Source organism: Pelmatolapia mariae, linkage group LG10_11, assembly GCF_036321145.2.
Source record: "Pelmatolapia mariae isolate MD_Pm_ZW linkage group LG10_11, Pm_UMD_F_2, whole genome shotgun sequence".
Taxonomy (NCBI): domain Eukaryota; kingdom Metazoa; phylum Chordata; class Actinopteri; order Cichliformes; family Cichlidae; genus Pelmatolapia; species Pelmatolapia mariae.
Genome location: NC_086236.1, coordinates 14,768,897 through 14,789,081, shown reverse-complemented (window position 1 = coordinate 14,789,081; position 20,185 = coordinate 14,768,897). Strand labels below are relative to the sequence as shown.

Genomic DNA, 20,185 nt, shown 5'->3' with positions numbered 1-20,185 from the left:
ATAAACTTGTATTAGCTGTTATTTGGTATCATGAACATAGACGTTTATTTTTTTCTGGTTGTACTTTGGTTTTACCACCTGACATGGAAGGTTTACCAGCTGAATTTACCTATTAGTATCCATATTTAAGAGAACTCAGCCAGCCATGAAGACCTCATTGGGTTACTCTGTATGATGAAACATTATTTTCACTGTTATTATTGTTTTATTTCATATTAATAGTCTCGTATTCATGGTGGAGCCATCCTGACATATGACAAATTGCTGAACAAAATTCTAGTAATTATCTCAACAGCTTCAAAACTATCCGGATTTGTATTTTTTTCTTCTTCAAAAAGACAGTTTTCACCATTCTAAAAAACATCAACATTAATATTTGACTTTTTGTGTGAGAGAGACTGAACTCCTTCAGCCAAACTCTTCTTTAATAAGTCATCTTCAAGAAATAGTTTCCAGGCTTCTTGAAAGACCTCCACTGCGTTTTTAGGCGGCTTTAGAAATTCACTGTTTTACCTCTCTCCTGATCGCCTTCGTTCATATATGATTTAAACCAAAAATTTAATTTTCAGTCCAGTTCTTGTATAATCTAGCATACCTCAATATTTTCTCCCACTTACTTTTCCTTTCTGATGATGCTTCAGTGAACAGTAGATGATCAGCTGAAGAGCCAGATGCATCTCTCAGGTCCCGTGTCAGGTCTTTACTAGATATTTTGCTGTTTTGCAATGATGTGACTTTCAGATATTGTTCATCTGCTGTAGGTAGATTTTATTTATTTATTTTTAGCCCTTCTACTTCTTCTTTTGTCCCCCACTTTTCCAATTTCATTTAGATTTTTTAGGGACACACTGCACACCATAGTGAGACATCCCAAGTTTAAGGATGGAAAAATACAATTTTATACCTGTCAAACCTTGATATCAGTGCCATTTTGTTTTATAGATTTGACTAAAGAAATAGAAACAAATTATGTGTTTTTGCAGTGAATTGACCAAAGATACAATTTAAAATAGATTTTTTGCTAACTTATATATAGAAGCAATAAACAAATAAACAACCAAACAAATAAAATTCCTCTGAAAATGGTGAAGTCCAAGGAGCCAAAAGCAGCCAATGAATGACTTTCAAAGAAAATGGAAAAAAGAGAAAGACCTTCAAAAAGCCTGGAGAACTATTGCTCAAGACCACTTCAAAAAAAAAAACAAATTCCAAGAAAGTCTGGCTCCTGGAAATCAGGCATTGCTTAAACCTTTTCCAGAGCACTGTAGACTCAAACATGTGCATGACCCTTGAGTAAGGACCTTCTTAACGTTAAAAATAATTCTACCTTTAATAATTATGGTTTATGATCTCTTAAAGTAAGAAAGTGCATATTTCTGGCCCCAACAGTATGCATCCCAGCCTCCAACCAGATATATTTGCTAATAAAAACCTGTTGTCTGGTTAATACTGTAGGAATTACATGATCATGTGAGTATTATGCCTTCCGTACCAAACTACTACCCCGGTATTGCCATGTTACTACCAAGCTGTAATGCTATGATGAATATTGTCACTGTGGATCTGTAACAGAACTCCACCAGCACTAGGACCCAGCGGGACTCTTGATGATGAACAAGCAGCCCCTACTCAAAAAGTGTAGCGGCCACTCTGACTCACTTGGCCGCACAGAGGCCGACAGACCTCCGCTGTGTACGCGGGTACAACTCTTCTCATATGAGCAGAACTTGTAACCGAAGCAACTGAGGGATTATTACTGGAAACAAATCGGGCGGCACAGACTTCAGAACATCTGAAGACATGGACTCCAAACGCCAGAGTGGTAAGTAAATATCCATGTATCGCACGGTAACTGTAAATACTTTATGATAAAGCCTCCATAGGTTGGGTGGGCACCAGTGTAAATGCAAGAGCTCCTCCACAGCGAGGCCACATTCATAAACCCAAACAGAAACAACTGGCTACATTAAAAAACATTATCCACCGTATCAGATACGATATACAGTTCTTTTCCAAACAAAAGCGATGTTATGGGTGGTTTTAATACATCTGGGTTCTCGTTAAACACACGTGAATGGAGAAGCAGCATCTGTCTCAAGTTTCTCTGAGTGAGCGAGCAGAGAGTGCCTCGCGCCTCGCTGCCGGTTGACTGCTGGGGAGTGATGTCATACAGCCACGCGCCGGGTGGTGCGCTGTGTGAGTGGATGGAGGAGGTATCCTCAGGTAGAGTGATGCAATCTGATACCAACAGAAAAGTGCCCTGTTGGAAGCAGCGCTGCTGGTGGGAAGCAGCAGCAGCTGAAAGGCTGCTCTGTTTTAAAACCCTTCAGGCCACTGTGTTGCAAACAGGAAGCTTCTTTACGGGAGACCAGGTGATGAAGAAGGGGCTTAATTTGAAAGATAATAAGAAAGGGGGTTCGTTTGTCACAGAGGTAACTGGTTAAATAGGCAGTTTGCATTAAACGGAAATGTAAATGGATGCCATTGGCATAGCTCAGTGCAGCTGCAGAATTAAATTCTAAGCATCTTATCTTGGAATTTGGGACTCTTATCTTATCTCATCTCATCTCATCTTAACATCTTATAACACATAACTTCCCTAGTTCACTGTATTTTTATTTAGCGTGCAGTTCATCTCTTTTTATTATAAGATTTGTGTGAATTTATTGATAATTCATCTTTTGAAGCAGCCAAATGTAAATAAGCCATTCCTTTTTGTCTTATGGACAGGTGACAAATACAAGGAAAGAAATAACATTGTTGGGCCATTACATGCCACAGTATGGCACTAAACTTAAATATCTCTGGATCTCTAACGGAGGTCTCTTTTCTAACTGATTCTCACTCATTTGGTGTTTTAGTGATGGTGGTGCTCACACTGTCTAACAAGCTGATCTAAAATCACAGATAGGTGTTCTTCCATCTTGAGACCAGGTGATTGTGAAGGCTACAGCACATGGTACACATCACCTTTTTAAAAATTATTAATTAAGTGATTCATTGGCCACCTGTGTCTTACGGATATGAGTGTTGCTAACTAGTAAAGGCCATTCAAATCAGAAGTGATTCTTTATAGGATAAAAGTTATGTTCCTCTTCCCTGTAAAAGCAGGGAACACCAACAAAGTCACCAGGCGCCCTCACTGCAGGGTTTGGATTTCTCCTTTAGATTGTCCCCTTTCTGTCTGTAAATTTGTCTGTTTGTCAGGAGGATGAAACAAAAACTATCAACCTGACTTTCATGAAAAGTTGCGCATGGACAAATTGAAGAACTGATTCAGTTTTGTTGTGCATCTGGATCACTTTCTTTTTCTTTCCTTAAAAACTGGAAAATGCTGCATTGGCCTTGGCAGACGTTGGGCTCGCTGCCCTTTTAGTTATTTTATTTACACCTCTGCTTTTCCAATGTGAAAATGTGTTGGAGGGGAAAAACATGGAGCACTCAGACACAAGCGGCAGATCCACAGCCAAACGGTTGGAGCAGCTGTACACTGCAGGAGAAAATATTCTCACAGTAAATGTGTGAATAATTGATACTGGAGATTTGGCAAAATATTGCAAGAGCTTCAGTGGCTGGGAAAAATTGGTAGATTCTGAGCTGTGGATAAAGGAGAGATTAAAGAGCTGCAAAGTTTTCTCACAACCCTATTTTAATTTAAAAAGGTAAACCTACCCCTCACTGAATTTTACACTGTTTCTACGTGCATTCTGCTTATAAGTGGTTTATTGCATTTGCACATATGATTTTCCTCAGTTTAATATGTGTCACAAGCTTGACCTCTGCCACGTTTGCCTTACAATCCCTTTTCCTCTACGATTCATTCCAGCGCGCTACACACCCCCTCGCTCCATTTTCAGAAAGTGCACAACTCCCTCTTGATTGGATTTCAAGTTGTGTTTCACACAGAAATATAACCTTCATGAATGGAAGTGAGTCTGCAGCTCAAAGCCAGAATTAGCTGCGCTTCAAATCAGCTGTGATTACATTTTCTGTAACAGAAACGCAACAGAGCAGCAGGTCTGTACATGTGGCCCACGTGGGTCTGGTGTAGGTGGAAGCTAAGCTGATGTGGTGATGATAGCAGCTTCCCCCCACCACCAAAGTGGAAAAACAGAGAATCATGATATTTTGTCCTCATCATCACCCTGTCACTCCCTGTAAAAGCAATAAAAAATAAAACCTTTGAGTGGGTGCGTGTGTCTGTGTGTGTACGTACGTCTCAGTGTTTGCATTTGTGAAAGACAGTGATGACAGGTAGTAACAGTAAAGTGTGGTCTGGTCCAGTCATTTTAAATTGTGTGCACTTGATAGGATTATTGCAGACTTAGTTCAAGAAAAGAAACACAACTAGCTAATTTCCAGATTTCATGCCTTCACATTAACTCATACTAACTGTGTTCTGGCTGCTGCGTTATCTTTACAAACCATTTTCATTCCACTCTGGGCAAATAAAGAATTTCAGTATTTATAAAAGTCGTTTGTGCCCCTCTGTTTCCTGTGTTTCCACACCATTTGCTATCTGCAGAAAATGATAAGATACTAAAAGAATGCGAAAAGAATTCATCTACTGTTTCCCCCCAGCTGTTTCTTTTTAAGTATCTTGCTATCTTTGTTGTGGACTTTTTAAAGTGTCTGACTGAACGCTAACCCCAGGCAAGCACTGACACCATCTTTTGTTGTCACGAAAATATGAATTACTGGATGCTGTGTCTCTGAAGTAGACTTTTGTCTTAGTGGGAGATGCTGGGCCTGCCAAGCCTTGAACTTTGGCCTCTGTCTGAAGAGGATGGGTGTCTGGGGAAGGGACAGAGGGAGACAGACGAGGGAGAGGAGTTGAAGGAAAAGGATCTCAGAGGAAGGGAAAGAAAGGAGTGGCAGAGAGAATATGCAATCTGGAGGGACCACAGTGCTGAGGAGTGTGGGGGAGGCAGGAAGAGGACAGTTTCATACGGTTTTTGCATAGAGTATATGTCTTAAATTACCCTTGTTACACATATTAATGTCAATCAGGTAACAGAATCTATGGAAGCAAGAAGCAGTACAGTTCAGTGCATTCATATAGAGTACTTCTGAGTCATGAAGTGTTGGTAAAATTATAACATGGAGGGATATTTTGAATGGGAGAGGCAAGTGAAGATGGGTAGCCTTGGATTTATGTTAATTGGTGTGTTCAAATTGTAATGGATGGGAATGAAAGCCTCAGTTTAGGAGATCCAAAGTGTCTTTCCTGTTTTGACCTGCTGCCCATAGGTATTATGTGGCGAGAAAAGCGGCAGCAGCAGCAGCAGTAAGTAGCAGTTGTTTTGTTCTGAGCTGCAAACAAACACACTAAATCAGTCCAAATGAGAGTCTCATGGCCCGAGTCTCATGACTGATCTTCATCAGGAAGTCTGTCTGTGGAAACACACAGAAAAAGGAACGTGAAGACGCACAAACAAACACATTCCTCTTTGTACTCTTGTGACTGTATGTTTACTCAGACGAGGAAGCGAGAGACGAATTAACAGTGAGCGTTTGTGCTTCCTCTTAGTTAAGTGAATGATTGTGTCTATCAGTGGGGAAAAAAGGATTTGAAGAGGAAATTTGTGCTGTGGGTGTGTGTGTATGTGCTTGCATGTGTGTGGTTCTGGGTGGAGTGGGGGTGTGTGTGTGTATGTGCTTGCATGTGTGTGGTTCTGGGTGGAGTGGGGGTGTGTGGGGCAGTGGGAGATTACAAAGATCCCTCTGTGGGTGAGACAGACCACAATCCTGCAGAACAGCTGATTCTCAGCTTCTGAACCCTCAGGTCCCTTGAGAGAGAGAGAGGGAAATAGAAGGAGAGAGAAATAAAGATATAGACTCAGAGATGAGGGGGCGAGAGAGAGAGCCTGTGCACTGATGTCCTTGACCGTGCGTGTCTTTGAGACTGGCAGAAAATAGATCAGAGCACTGGTCTGACTACTCGAGATCTTTGTTGATTGTTTTTTAATTGAAGTTTCCTCAATTAAAGCAAAATGCATCTGCAAATTGAGCACCCATCAGATAAGAATCTTTCTATTCAGTTGTTTTGGGAAAAATGTAGAGTATGGGCAAGAGATGGAAGGAGAGCATGCAGCGAGAGAAGATGTTGGGGCAGAAACAGAAACAGCAGGACACAAAATGGGAAAGTGGGAAGAAGTGAAGGAGGAGGAGGTGAGGTTCATAATGCAATGGAGAGTCAAGATCAGGAAGGAGGGGAGAGAAGCTCCTGTCGACAGCTAAGACAGGAAACCACAGCTGCACTCGCACGTACACTCACTCATACACAAACGCACGCACACACACAGCTGCTGGAGATACAACCCTGCATGCCCGTGGATTGAGACCGTGCAGCTGCGTTGCACCACGCCCCTCTTACACTGTGTGTTAGTTCCTGTTTTGTTTTCTCCGGGAGTCTCTGACTCCGACAATACGATTGTTTGCTCTGGTCTTGCCGAGCATTGTGGCCATCTAATTTTGGCCTTTGCGGAGACAATAGAGTATTGTCCGAGTGAGAGGGGGAGGCGGAAGAGGCTTGTGGGAGAGTGAGGGCTTTTTCGCTCACTCTCTCTGTCTTCACGTTGTGTGAGAGGAAAACAGACTGTTTTGATCTTATTTTTATTTAACCCTTGTTCCACTTCTTTTCTGGGAATGGAAAATTCATTTATTATTATTTTTTTAGGTGTACTTATGTCATTATAAATTGTAAACATACTAAAGCTTATTGATCTGACTAATCATTGTGAAGCATGTTCTTCTTAACAAAGCCATAAAATTAAGTGGATCAGATTGTAAAAAGGGACACGAGGTGAAAGAGTCTGCTTGTTCAAATCATTCCTGAAAAATCCTGTTGCTTTTCCAGCTTTCCAGCTATGAACTTTCTGCTTTGTATTATGAATGAAACTGAACTGTAAATTTGACAATTTTAATGCCAAAAAATACAAAATTTAAATGCTTCCACAAACTATAATCTTTCCAGCGTGGATAAAGCCACATAAAGAGCACAGGCTATTAAAACCTCCCACTGGAAACCAAAGTGACATGAAACTATTTTAGACTTGGTTGCACTTGACCTGTTCAAGTGTATGAATAATACTTCATCAAATAACAGTGGATAATATCAGAGTCCAATAAGAAGCAGTTCTAATGTCTATGATAATATTCAGTGTTTAATTAAAAGTCAATATCAGAAGAAAAGCTGCTTGCTTCGGGTTCAGACTAATCCTAAGATACGCCTTTCAATCTTCTTATATGAAGAAGTAAACAAGTAAATGAACTAACTTGGGGCTTCAAGCAGTTTGGTAACCATCTCCTGTCCTCTGTGGTGAAGCTATACATTTTCCTCTTCACTTTGGCTCCATTTCCTTTAGGGAAGGAAGCTTCCTCCTCCTCACCTTCTTTTTTCTCTGCCCCCCCCCCCCCCCCCCCACTCCTGCTCCTGCTCCTCCTCCTCCTCTTTGTCGGCTGTGAGGAGGCAGGATGTGTGAGAGTGTGTCAGGGCATTTGGAACAATGTCAAGGTCAACAAAACACACACACGGACACACACTGCTTGACCCACACAGGATGTAGGAGTGAAAAAAGTAAATTTTTCAAAGAAAGCACAAAATATCAACGTGGAAAGTCGGATTTAACGCTTAGTAGTGACACACAGAAAACTCGCTGTGTTCCCAAAAAGGCTTGCTCCGAGCGGGACAAAATCACCAGGGTGACATTAAAGGATGTTAAAAATCTTTTCCCTGTCAGCTGTTGCAGCAGCTGACAGCTGAGTTCCAAACTGACTTCATGCCACTTGTGAACTGACAGTTTTAGTCATATTTGCCTGTATGGCCTTGTGATGATCTGATGGCCATGCTGAGCACTCAGGATTTTACTTTATTGCTTTTACCTTAAACATTCTTCCCTTAGACAATATTATAGCCTTAAAAACTGCATGCAGTATTATTACCATGCAGATTGTACGCAGTTATATTTATCTATAAAATCTGACTACAGCAGCTAAAGACATAAAGGCCTAAATGACCTCCAGTTTTCTGCTTCTGAATTCAGACAAATCTGGTTATTGTACTGTTATCCTTAAAATCTTAGAAACATGCTGTCTAACCAGATACTTTCTATGTATTGCATTACTGTGGCCTTCAGTAACACTGTGAGGCATCCTTGAGTCATTTTTGTCCAGGACATATCCTTTAGCGCACACATTAGACAAATATGTAAGAATGCTTTCTTTCATGTGCTAAATTCAATGGGAAAAACCCTTTCTTAGAGTGATGCTAAAAAAGTAGTTCATACCTTTTTACTTTGTGGCTGGACTCTTGTAATTCATTATTATCAGGCTGTTTTAAAAACTCCCTAAAAAGCCTTCAGTGTTTCAAAACACTGCAGTGAGAGTACTAACAGTGATTAGTAAGTGAGATCATATTTCTCCCAGATTAGCTTCTCTTCATTGGCTCCCTGTTGAATTTAAACTTCGCCTCACACACAAGGTCTTGAATAATCAGGGCCCGTCATATCTTAAAGACCTCACAGTACCATATGATTATAAACAGAACACTTCGCTCTGAGACTGCAGGCTTATTTGTGGTTATTAAAGTTTCTAAAAGTAGAATGGGAGGCAGAGCTTTCAGCTGTCAGGCTGCTCTTCTGTGGACCCAGCTCCCAGTTTGTATTTAGTAGACAGACACCCTCTCTACTTTTAGGATTAGACTTAAAACTTTCCGTTTTGATAAAGCATACAGTTAGAACGATCCCTCCCTGACTTCCCATGATGCACTGAGCAGTTCTTCTCCACTTATCTCTTCTCACTCCCCATTCATTATATGGCTTTGTAAGTCATTACACTTTGTGTTATCCCTCCCATGGTGTGTTTTGTCCTTGTTTCTCTGTGCCCTCCTTTTTTCTTTTTCCCTTCACCCCATTTGTGGCTGCCTATCCCTGAGCCTGGTTCTGCTGCAGGTTTCTTCCTGTCAAAAGAAAGTTTTTCCTTCCCACTGTCACCAAGTGCTTGCTCATAGGGGATCATCATATTGTTGGGGTTTTCTTCTCTGTGGGATCTTTACATTACAATATTTTGATGAATTGATATAAATAAAATTTAGTTGAAGTGAATAACCTGGTGGTTCTTGAAATCAGAAGAGTATTACATGATGTCTGTTTTTTGTCGTTTCTAGTTGTGATGGAACGACTTGTAAATGAGTTAGGGTCTCTACTGAAGATGCTGGACCACGAGACGGTCAGTCCTGCTACCGCTGAAAAAATGGCATCCATACGCAACATCCTGGACTCACTGCAGCTGTCAGGTACAGAATCGCCAATGTTAGGATGGCAATGTAAATAACCCAGGTCAATATTTCTTAACATGTACAGTTTCCTGTACAGCACAGCTTAATACATTTCACACAGCACAGAAATAATTTACAGTTCTTTACTTAGTCAACTGCACTGAATGACCTTTCCCAATTATATAAATTTAGGACTTTGAAGAAGGTCCAATCAGTCCTGGCTGGTCCAGCCAGCTGTAGTCTAAGCAGTTTAAGGTCTGGCTGCAGATAGACTACATCAATAAAGTGAAAAACTCATTTGTCCAAACTTCCAATTGTTTTTAAGTCACTCACTATGATTTTGATGTTGCTGTTTGGTTGATGGTTTTGTGATTTCCGCTGACTGTGTAATATATTCTCCCTTGAAGATAATAAAGATCTGATCTTTCAGATGGAGCCCAGTAATAATAAAACTGCCCTTTTGTGTTACTTTTATTATTTATTTTATTTCCTGCTCTTCTGTCAGGTGCTACTGGCTTCTCATAGCATGCATAGTTCTACTGTAATATTGGACACCTAGAGACTGAAGTTTCTGTCCTTTGGACATCTGCATTTTGGTTAGGTTTTGGGAAAAGATTTTAGGTTGAAATATGACTAGCAGAAACATCAGTGCAGTATTTAAAAATGGTGCTTCATTAGAAAAAAGTCATGCATTATAAACAGTTTGATTGGCAGACTTGTCTCACTAGTGCCAAGAAACACCTTCTGCACACCAGCAGGTCAGATAGAACAGCAGCATTTGATGCCCTGGCATTACAAAAATAGTAAAAGCAGCACTTTATTTGAATACAATGTATAAATAAGAATATTCAATGTAGAAGTGTTTTTTTATTTATTCAGGATGAATTCAGCTGAGTGTGATGGCAGCAGTTTAGCCAAAAAAGAAAAGTCAGAAGTGTCACTTCAACAGTACTACAGCATGTCTTTCTTTTTTGTCTGTTTGCAATGGTGTGACCCTACTGTATTTAGCCAACCGCACTGAAACTGCTCAACTTGACAGAGTGCAGCAGTTGTTGTGCTACAAAATGCAGCCTCTGTGACATGAAATCTTGCTGAGGTCTTTACAGACAAATCCCTTTTTATCTGGAAGAATACAGGATGTCGGGGAGGATAAAAGGATCCGTGTAAGAGGATAATGAAATGCAAAGAGGATAATGAGAACAGCAAAACATCCCGATGGTTTCAGAACACAAATACTAGACTGGACCCAGCCTGGCGTGTCCGCACTCATCTTTTTTAAATCGTTGCTGTGTATTTCGCATAATTTTATCTGTTTTTTTCTGTCAAACCTTTCTGTGACCTTTCACACACATTTTCTTTAGTCTTGCTGTACAAAGATTTTCAATCTCAGTTCTGTACTCCCTGTACATAGGTCACCATAGATCTAATTTTTATTGCAGATGAAATACTATTTATACTTCGTGACACTGTCTTTTTATTCAGTCTCTATAGCCCTTCATAATCCTGACCTAAAAGCTATAGGCTATGTTAACCCTAACTCTGATCCTGTTTTTAATCCATAATTTGTCTTTTCCACAGTGAACGGCTCTGATGTCTACATGAACAGCTGTCTCTATGGCAATGGCACGAGCTTTGTAGAGTCTCTGTTTGAGGATTTTGGTTAGTAGACCTTCAAAATACCTTCGGTTTCGTTCAGTTACAAAAAAATCCTTTGCGTGTGTATTTACAATCATTATACCTCCGTTTATATAAAATTATAAAGTTAATCATGATTAATCCTATCAGGCTGTGATTTGCACATGCTCAGTGCATCTCCAGTGGAGCAGAAAGAGCACAAGGATGAAGAGGAGAAGACTCATCCCAATAAATCTGTAAGTCATTCACAGAAACTACTTACCTACATCAGCCTTCCTTTTACCCCCAGTTCTGGTTCAACAGCTACCTTTGGTTTTCAGACCCCAACTGACACGCCTCCTCCTCCTCTGCCAACTACACCCCTTCCTGATGACTACTATGAAGAAGCTGTTCCTCTAGATCCCGGATCTACTCCTCAGTACTTTACCACCAGTATGAACACATGCATATACAAACGCACATGTGTGCGCGCATTCATGTATAATGGTAATCAGATCAGTACCTTTGGTTCTGCTTTCTCACATACTCTACCTATTCACCTGTAGCATCCAGGAACTCTGTGGAGGACGCCTATTATGAAGATGCTGACAATAACTACCCCACCACCAGAATGAATGGGCCTCCCAAAAGCTCCTGTGAGTCTTAATCTGACCCTTATTCATGCTAGTTTATGTCTAGTAGTAGAGCTAGGATTTTGTGAATCACAATTTGTTTTGTGGATCTTTTGTAAAACAATAATTCTTTGGTACTCAGACAATGACTCAGATGCTCTGAGTAGTTCTTACGAGTCTTACGAAGAAGAGGAAGAGGAAGCAAAGGGCCGAGACCAGCCTCAGAGATGGACAGCCGAGGAAAGAACAGATGGACCGGTTCGAGACTGCCGCATCTGTGCCTTCCTACTGCGAAAGAAACGCTTTGGCCAGTGGGCTAAGCAGCTTGTTGTTGTCCGAGACAATAAACTGCAGGTAAATAGATGCTGCTGTTTATTAATGTTTATTTTATCATTCAAATCAAAGAATTGTCTTTTTCTGGAGTTATTCAAAGTAAATCCTTATTTATTTATGGTGAATCAGACGGTTGAACACACTTATTTGTAAGCCACAGTTTACACAGTTATTTTCCAGCTTATAACAGTAAGAGGCTAGGCTTACATAGATTGTCTTTTACTCAAATAATGCATGTTCTTGACTTCTTCCTTCACAGTGTTTTAAAAGCATCAAAGAGAGCTCTCCCAACACAGAGCTCCCACTGAATCTTTGCAACGTCATCTATGTCCCTAAGGAAGGCCGGAAAAAGCGTCACGAGTTGCGCTTCTCATTACCTGGGGGCGAAGCGCTAGTCTTGGCAGTCCAGAGTAAAGAACAGGCCCAGCGATGGCTCAAGGTACCTTTTTTCACCTCATTAGAGGCATGGTGCTGAGACAGACGAGCAGACACAAGGCTGTGCCTGTAAATGAATGTTTTCTTTTTCTCTGTCCAGGTGGTCCACGATGTTGGCAGCCAGTGTAGCAACACTGAGGGGCTGGATGGATCAACTTCTCCAATTATACAGAGGAAGCTGGAGCTCGACAAGGTGAGTGTGCTTATCTGCGTATGTCCTTGAATGTCAGACTGTTTGTCCACAGTGTTCTCTTTGTGGTCTTGCCACAAAGACCAAAATTTCCCATAAAACAGTCTTAATGAGAAGCCCCAATGCCGGTCTAACGCTGTGCTCTTACTGTGTCTTACTATGACAAATGTAATTTGTGGCATACTGAATATATACCCCAGTTTTAACATTTCAGTGTCGCTGACATCACCCTCTTTCAGCCCACGCATGACACAACTATTCCTTTGGCTTCTAGTTTACAAGCAGTGAGTGAGGTGATTATTGCGGTTGCTGAGTTGCCTTGGTTTCAAAGAGCTTCAAGTCCTGAACAAACTATATGCATGCTGACATGGCAGTTACACCCCACGTTGGCAGAAAGAAATAGTCATACTCCCATAGGATACATTAATTTTTATTTATTTTTATTTTTAACATGATTTTGCACAATTTAAATGTTTTGTTATAAACCGGAAAGACAAATGTGCCAATTTGTGCTATTTCTTGTGTCCTCTCTTCAAACGTTATAAAAGAGAGAAGTAAAAGTGTTTTGTTCCTTTTGTTGCCAGGTGCTACAGTCTGACAGACAGGCTTCAGACTCAGACAGCGGGCCAACAGCAGACAGTCAGGCCACTGCACACGGGTCAGGACGAGACACTACTGACTCACTCAGTACGTGAACCTTCACCAGCAGTTTTTGAGATGTTTTTGTTGCAACCGACTCTTTTTTATTGTGGTTGCTTCATTGAAATAAGCTTCTTGTGTGTACACTCTCAGTAATTATAGCACAAGACATGTTATTGCAGGTTAAATCGGTGGTTATAGTGAGATTTAACATTAGATTAGTGTCTGTGGGTAATTTCTCAGTGTTACCACAGATATATTGGGACAGTTCAGCATGATTTACACTTTACATGCTCTTTAAAATCACAGCAAAGCATCTTTCTGGTCTCGTTGGCATATTTCACAGTGAAAACAAACATTTAGATAGATGGTTGTTAAAGGGTATTTAGGCACAGTTTCGCAGATGCAGCACACTGTTGATCTGTGGGGAGAGGCATAACACCTTCCTCTCATGTGTTGTAAGATTAAGAGGTAAAGGATTCATTTCAGTATATTTGTAACACACATCATATACTGCATTGCTCTTCTAGCTTCCCATAAGCTTAATTGATGTTACCATTTTTATGAAAAGAGAGGAACACTGTATGAGTAATACTATTCTGACTCATTCATTGATACTTTGTAGCAAATTAAAAAAAGGTAAACTAATAACTGGCAGGGAGACGATTTTTTCCTCCATTATTCTACATCTTTAACATAGAGAAACAAACATAGTTACATTTTAAAAGAAATGTAAATGACTGTGATGCAACTTCTCTGTAGTAAATGATAACTGTATGTCTGTTACAAAGTTTAATGGTTGTTGATGGGTTTTGTGTGACTAGTGTTTTACGAGTCTAGCATCTTTTTAAACCATAAATATTTAAATAAGGGTTCTTCAAATGGTTCCTCAGTTTCTAAGAGTCCCCACTTTCAGGGTCTGGAACCCAGGTTCCCACAAGGCTACAAAAGCAAAAGCAAACACACACACACACAGAATATTTTTGTTTTTCTATCTACAAAATCAGGAAGGATAAACCAGGGAGATCCTTGGTGTTGGGTTAGAAAATAGGTCAAACACAGTGAAGTTGGGAAACAATTGTTTCAAATCTGTTTACGGACGAAGGAACTCTGATCCTAAAGAGACATGAGAGAGAGGGAGAGACAGGAAGTGAGGCTCGAGCAGATATGACATCCTTCCTGTCCTCTTCCTGCAATTGTCTCCCACTGACATCATCAGGAAGTAGTGTGAACAGTGCACTGCAGCACCTGGTACATTCAGAGTGAACTTGCAAACCGGCTGTAGGGGTCTGGTTGAATAAATACAAGCCATCTCTGAAATAACAAGATATTATTTCTTCAAAAGCTTCATGAGTCCTGTTTGGGTGCAGGGTCTTTTTCAAAAATGTATTTTTTTCCAGAATTCAGACCTTTTATTTTAATCCAGTTTTCATCATGTTTTTGTTACATTGTAACTGATAAAATGTAAAACTTAAAAAAAAAAAGAAGTAATTTTTTAATTTCAAAAACAGCATGATACTTTAATGATGAGGCAACATTGTCTCTTTTACTGGCTGGATTTATGAAGTTCAACTTCAGGATGTGTTTGACTTCAGACAGGGGGAAGCGTGGAGCATTTTCAGAGCTGACCGGGTCGATGAGCCGAGCAGCTGGGAGGAAAATCAATCGGATCATCACCTTTTCCAAGCGGAAACCTCCTTTACCAGGAGAGCCTCCTTTGTCTTCTGGCCAGCACGACAACCCCCGCTCTGGTGAGAAGACCTGATGAATACTTTGTTGAATGGCTGGTTAGTTAGAGAATCATCTAAGTGGCTGATTGATGTTTAGATTGTTTTTCCATTAGCATTTGTAATTTGACATCAGTGTCAAAGAGTGTTAAAGGACAAATTAATGCTGATGATGCACAATTCAGAACAACAATAAAAATGCCTTTTAGGAAAAAACATATAGCTGTAGAGATGTAAAAGTTATTGTACATATTCTTCCTATAATACACCAAATATTTGTCCACAAATTCCTCCTCCATGATCAGGAGCTAAACAATTATAATGTGCTGTAATGGGCACAAGTAGATATTAAGTCCCTGAAGTTTTTATTCCATATCTGTTGTTATGACATCATCATTTTGCCTAGCCAACACCTAAGAACAAGCTAAAATGACTCATTTTTAGCATTCACGCAAATATAACACCTTATAAAAACATCATATCATTTTAATTTCATGATAATAACATCTAATTTAGATCCAGAAACCGAACATCACATCAAACAGTGTTGGGTACATTATATGACAATGAATGAAATGTAAATATGCCTGCAGTTCACGTTCTTTTTAACACACTCATCAGGATATCTGAGCGTGTGTCTGAGCGGCTCTTGGAGAGAGCGGTGGTGCGTGCTCCGGGGTGGAAGTTTGTACCTGCAGAAGGACCCCGGGGACCAGCGACCCCCGATCATTGTGGTGCCACTCAAGGGGGCAGAGGTGATGCCAGGCGGGCTTGGACCTAAACATCCGTTCTCTTTCCGCATCCTACAGGGAGGCAACGAGCTGGCAGCTCTGGAGGTGAAGCAAGAGATCTTGAACCATTTTATCCAGCACAGGAGATTTAATGTATATACAGACTGATTTTATTTGTGCCACTTGGTTACATCACTGTTGATATAGCTGAGAGGTATCATCAGTGTGTGCACAGGCATGCCACACCTTACATTTTTCTGCTCATGGACTAAAAAAAAATGTGCGTGTGTCTGTTTGTGTTTGTGTGTCGTTCAGGCCAGCTGCTCTGAGGATCTTGGCCGCTGGCTTGGAGTTTTGTTTGCAGAGACCGGCAGCAGCACTCTCCCTGAAGAGTTGCACTATGATTACATCGATGTGGACACACTTACTGACATACGGCATGCTGCCAGACACTCCTTCTTGTGAGTCAATAGTATGCGTTTTTGTACATATGTTTACCCAACAGTCTTTTATTACAGCTTTTATTCTGAAATACTCATTTTTGTATTTATATATCTTCCTCTTCTTTTCCTCCCAGGTGGGCTACAACTGCTAACTCCTCCAGCAGTGCTTCAATAGATTCCAGAACTTACGATGAGGTCTATGAAAGTGTTGCGGTGAGGAAACTTTATTTTTCTTTAATTCTAAGCAAGTGATGAGATACAAAAACCTTTATATTGAACACAGCAGACACAGAGATGTTTAAATCTGCTTCTACTCTCTTTCTCTCCTTACTGATCCTCTCCTCTCTCTTATATTCATTCATTGAAATTTATTGGAAATTTACAGCATACAAACACCATTTTTTTGTAACTTAGGATTTTAATACCATTCTGTGTTGAGTTTCACTGGAGCTCCAGTGAAACTACTAATAAGATTTTGGATAATAGATTAACAAAATATGTTTTCATTTTTTTTTAAATCGATCTTTAAAAAGCTTATATTTATCAGTCATACAAACATATAGTATTTATAGTATTTTCCTTTTCCTTAAAATTTCCCTATTACATTTTGTTAATTAGAAATAATTAAATTATTCTGTTGCAGGAAGTGGATGTGGAGAGCAGAGGAGGCCAGGTGAGACGTCACGCTTCGTTCTCCAGCAGAGACTCTGAGAAAACTGAACAACAGGCTGCCATTAAGAGACATGCCTCCAGTGAGTCTCGGTTAATTTCATAATTCATTAGACTGTCTCCATGAAAGTGATTTGGGTTCAAATGTGGCCAAATGTTTCTTCATTTCCTTCTTTTTCACATCGTAGATGTGAATCAGTATGGGCGGTATGGGAAGACGCGGGCAGAGGAGGATGCCAGGCGCTACCTGAGAGAGAAAGAGGAGCTGGAGAAGCAGAAGGAGGACCTCAGAAATGCACTGATTTCCCTGCGCAAGGAGAAAAGGCAGTTGAAGGAGGAGGTGAAGAGCGGCACAGGTCAGAGACGAATCACACACACAGCGCTTGTTCAGTCGTAGGCTTCATAGCGGTCCTAATTATGAGTGTGTGTGTGGGTGTGCGTGTGTTCAGGTAATAGTGTGGAAAAGCAGTTAGCTGAGCTGGAAACACTGTGCAAACAGAAGGAGGAGGAACGGGTGGAGCTGGAGCTGAGACTGACAGAGGTCAAAGAAAACCTGAAGAAGTCACTGGCTAGAGGGGCACTGGGTCCACCTACTGATACCAAGATCAACGTCAAGGTAGGCAGCAAACACACACATCTGTTTACAGCTGGAACTGAAACTTTGCTTAGAAAACTCTTAATGAATGTACTTTAAAATATATACAAACACTGGTAAAAGTGTTCTTCATGCCATACTGACTACAGAGAGATCACCAAGAGGCCAGGAATACTTTTAAATGCAGTCCTGAATTATAGTATTTTTTTTTTAGGATGGAGGTAAAACGATGGTACTAAAAATACATCAATATCAACGACTGCTAAAAGTTCATATGAGCTTCAGTGAAGATTTACGGTTGATTTTTGTCCAGAACATGAGCTAAGGGATTTCTCATATGGACAGCTAGGACTGTATTAAGACAAATCCTTTAAATCAGTGTGCAGTGTCTGTTACCAGACAAGTCATTTATTTGATTGCCAAATCTCAGTACAGTACCTTCATACATATCATTTTAAATGCACACTGCTCTCCTTTAAATGGATGCTGTTTTTTATTTACTTAATTTTGTAAGCACTTAATCAACCATACTGTTGTCACCTTTACAGTTGGTATGGCTACTACACTTACACTAATGATAATTTTATGTTTAATAGTAGGAGGAGAAACAAACACACATATATAAAATAAAATTACATGCCCGTTTAAACACAGATTGATTAAATAGGTGTCCACAGGGATACTATTTTGAAGGATTTACACTTATTTGCCTGTGGATGGTTACCATATGGTCCTTATTTATTTGACTTTTATTTTATCATGCTTTATATGTTTGTTTGCTAACATATGTTTCTCATTTTAGATATTTATAATGAGTTTCTGTGTTTGCTTGTTTTAGTGTTTCTCTCTTCATTCTTTCTGTGTTCTTGTATGCTTGTTTTAGTAATCCATCTGCTTTTGACTGGAAGAACTTTTGGTCTTCTTGTGTTGTTTTTAAAGTAACATCACTGGGCTCAAATAAGTGAAATCAAACTTTTACTGTTTTTTGGGGGGGGTTGCCTGTGTGTTCGTGCGTAGGCGCAGGGCAGTAAGGTTGAAAAGGTTTACATGGAGACTGTGCCTGTCAACGCGGCATCTGAGCTTCGAAAGCGGCCTCCGTCTCTTTACGCCTCCTCCAAGGGGAATGTGATGCAGAAGGCAAAGGTAGAGTGTGCGTGTGTTTGTGTGTGCGAGGACCAAAAACTGTTTGACTCACATGCTCCCGTTTTATGGTTTCCAGGAGTGGGAGTCAAAGAAGGGGACATAGAGTGATCATAAACAGATCGACAGATGGAGACGAGGACGTTTGAAAGGAAAACGCAAGAAGAGCAAGAAAACTGGCACTGAAGAGAGAAAGGATGGACTCGGAGGCATTGCGCTCTCATTTCATCTAAAGGAAAAGTACAGGCAGCGTGATGCTGCACCAGCTACTGTAAATACGACATGCTCAGCTGATACATCAGTACCGTGTTAATGTGGATCACTATGAACGTGATGTGTACGTGTTGGTGTGAGTTTGCATGCGTGTTTACATTTGCACAGGGCTGCAGAAAGTTAAAAAAAAAAAAAGGAAAGCGTAGCAAAGGGAGAGTGTAGTTCTTCAACACTGTGAGTTCAGAGTTACAGGCAAGACGTTTTAGCTACACCCACTGGTTTGTATTATTTTTATACTTGATACTTGGAAATGAAAAATGAAAAACCCGGTTAAACAATTTTTTTAGTTATAATCTTAAATTATCATTATTAGTAAGAGAAGTACAGCATCTCATATCTTAATTATGTATTTATACATTTAATAAAAAATATCGAGTAGACACTGTTCCTAAAAGCAATGAATAAATGTTTGTTGTTGCAATGTGAAGCAATTGGTTTTGATCTTTATATGACTCTTATTTTTCACATTTGACTTTTGCACTTTATCTTGTTGTATTTTGTGATTGCATAAATGTGTCCTCAGCCCCTCTCAGCTGAATCATTTGAAGATAAATGCCTGTGTCTGCTTTACCTGCCCTTCACTGAGAAACGAACACACGCAAATGTTGGAGTAAATAATTTTATAAAGAATATTTGTGTTTGGGACTGTTTATTTTTAGTCATTTCTTTAGACTTTTAAGATTCTTTACCAGAGTTTCTTTTATTTCGGGATCATGCTGCCTCCCATCCACCCCCAAGATGAGTTACCAATAACAGCAACAGAGCTCTGAAATAGAAGCACCATCTAGTGGTCAAATAAAATACCACTTTTTTTTTAATGTTCTTGTTTTGCTTCCAGAGGCGAGTTGAAGTTAATTATGCTAACTTCAACATTAAAATAAGTCAATACTTAGGTTTTTTTCCTCTCTTATAAGAGCACAAGGAGCTCCTTAATGTGAAGATAACTACAGTCAAAGCTACTATGTGAGAGGGCAGTGGTTCAATGCCCAGCTCCTCCAGCTTGCGTGTTGTTGAGGTCTCCATGGACAGTTAACGGAGCCCAATACTGTAGCTGACCTCACTGATTGTGAGACAGTGAGAAAGTGTTTAAAGGCTTATGGGTTGGAGTAGAACGTTAGGTGAGTGTGAATAAAACAGAGTTATAATTTTTCTCTTCGTCTGCTAGATAAGGCAATAAATGTCATTTCTGTTCATGGTACAACTCATAAAAACCGTTTTCATGCATGAAAAACACAAATTCACTTTATCCAGAATCCTGTTTGGATCCTACAGTGATTAACTTAAGTGTTTTATGCATATGTTCAGTGCAGCACCATGCGGTTTTCGATCATCATCATTCACGTGCTCTGTTAAACTCCAAATGTCTGAATAACAAGCATGGCTTCTTTGTGAGCCTTCAGATAAAGTGGTTTGCGTGTTTTTAATATCTGTATCAAACATACAGTCACGGTAAAAAGAGAGTGCACGCTCTGCCGATTCTTTGTTTT

At 40.1% G+C, this 20,185-nt stretch overlaps 1 protein-coding gene across 2 annotated transcripts; it reads left to right on the top strand.

Annotated features, from left to right (window-relative positions):
* The first annotated feature begins 1,669 nt into the window (after positions 1 to 1,669).
* Positions 1,670 to 19,328, top strand: LOC134637572 (actin filament-associated protein 1-like 1). 2 transcript variants are annotated; one of them, XM_063488019.1, is made up of 19 exons: positions 1,670 to 1,822; positions 9,167 to 9,295; positions 10,856 to 10,936; positions 11,063 to 11,148; positions 11,233 to 11,344; positions 11,458 to 11,547; positions 11,666 to 11,877; positions 12,116 to 12,295; positions 12,392 to 12,484; positions 13,066 to 13,168; positions 14,716 to 14,871; positions 15,469 to 15,683; positions 15,894 to 16,039; positions 16,156 to 16,234; positions 16,665 to 16,773; positions 16,879 to 17,046; positions 17,140 to 17,306; positions 18,303 to 18,428; positions 18,505 to 19,328. In XM_063488019.1, the coding sequence occupies exons 1-19, from the start codon at positions 1,801 to 1,803 to the stop codon at positions 18,529 to 18,531; spliced, it is 2,301 nt and encodes a 766-aa protein (XP_063344089.1). In that variant the 5' UTR covers positions 1,670 to 1,800; the 3' UTR covers positions 18,532 to 19,328. The 2 variants fall into 2 exon arrangements, with proteins under 2 accessions (XP_063344089.1, XP_063344090.1); XM_063488020.1 differs by lacking the exon at positions 18,303 to 18,428.
* Positions 19,329 to 20,185: the final 857 nt, after the last annotated feature.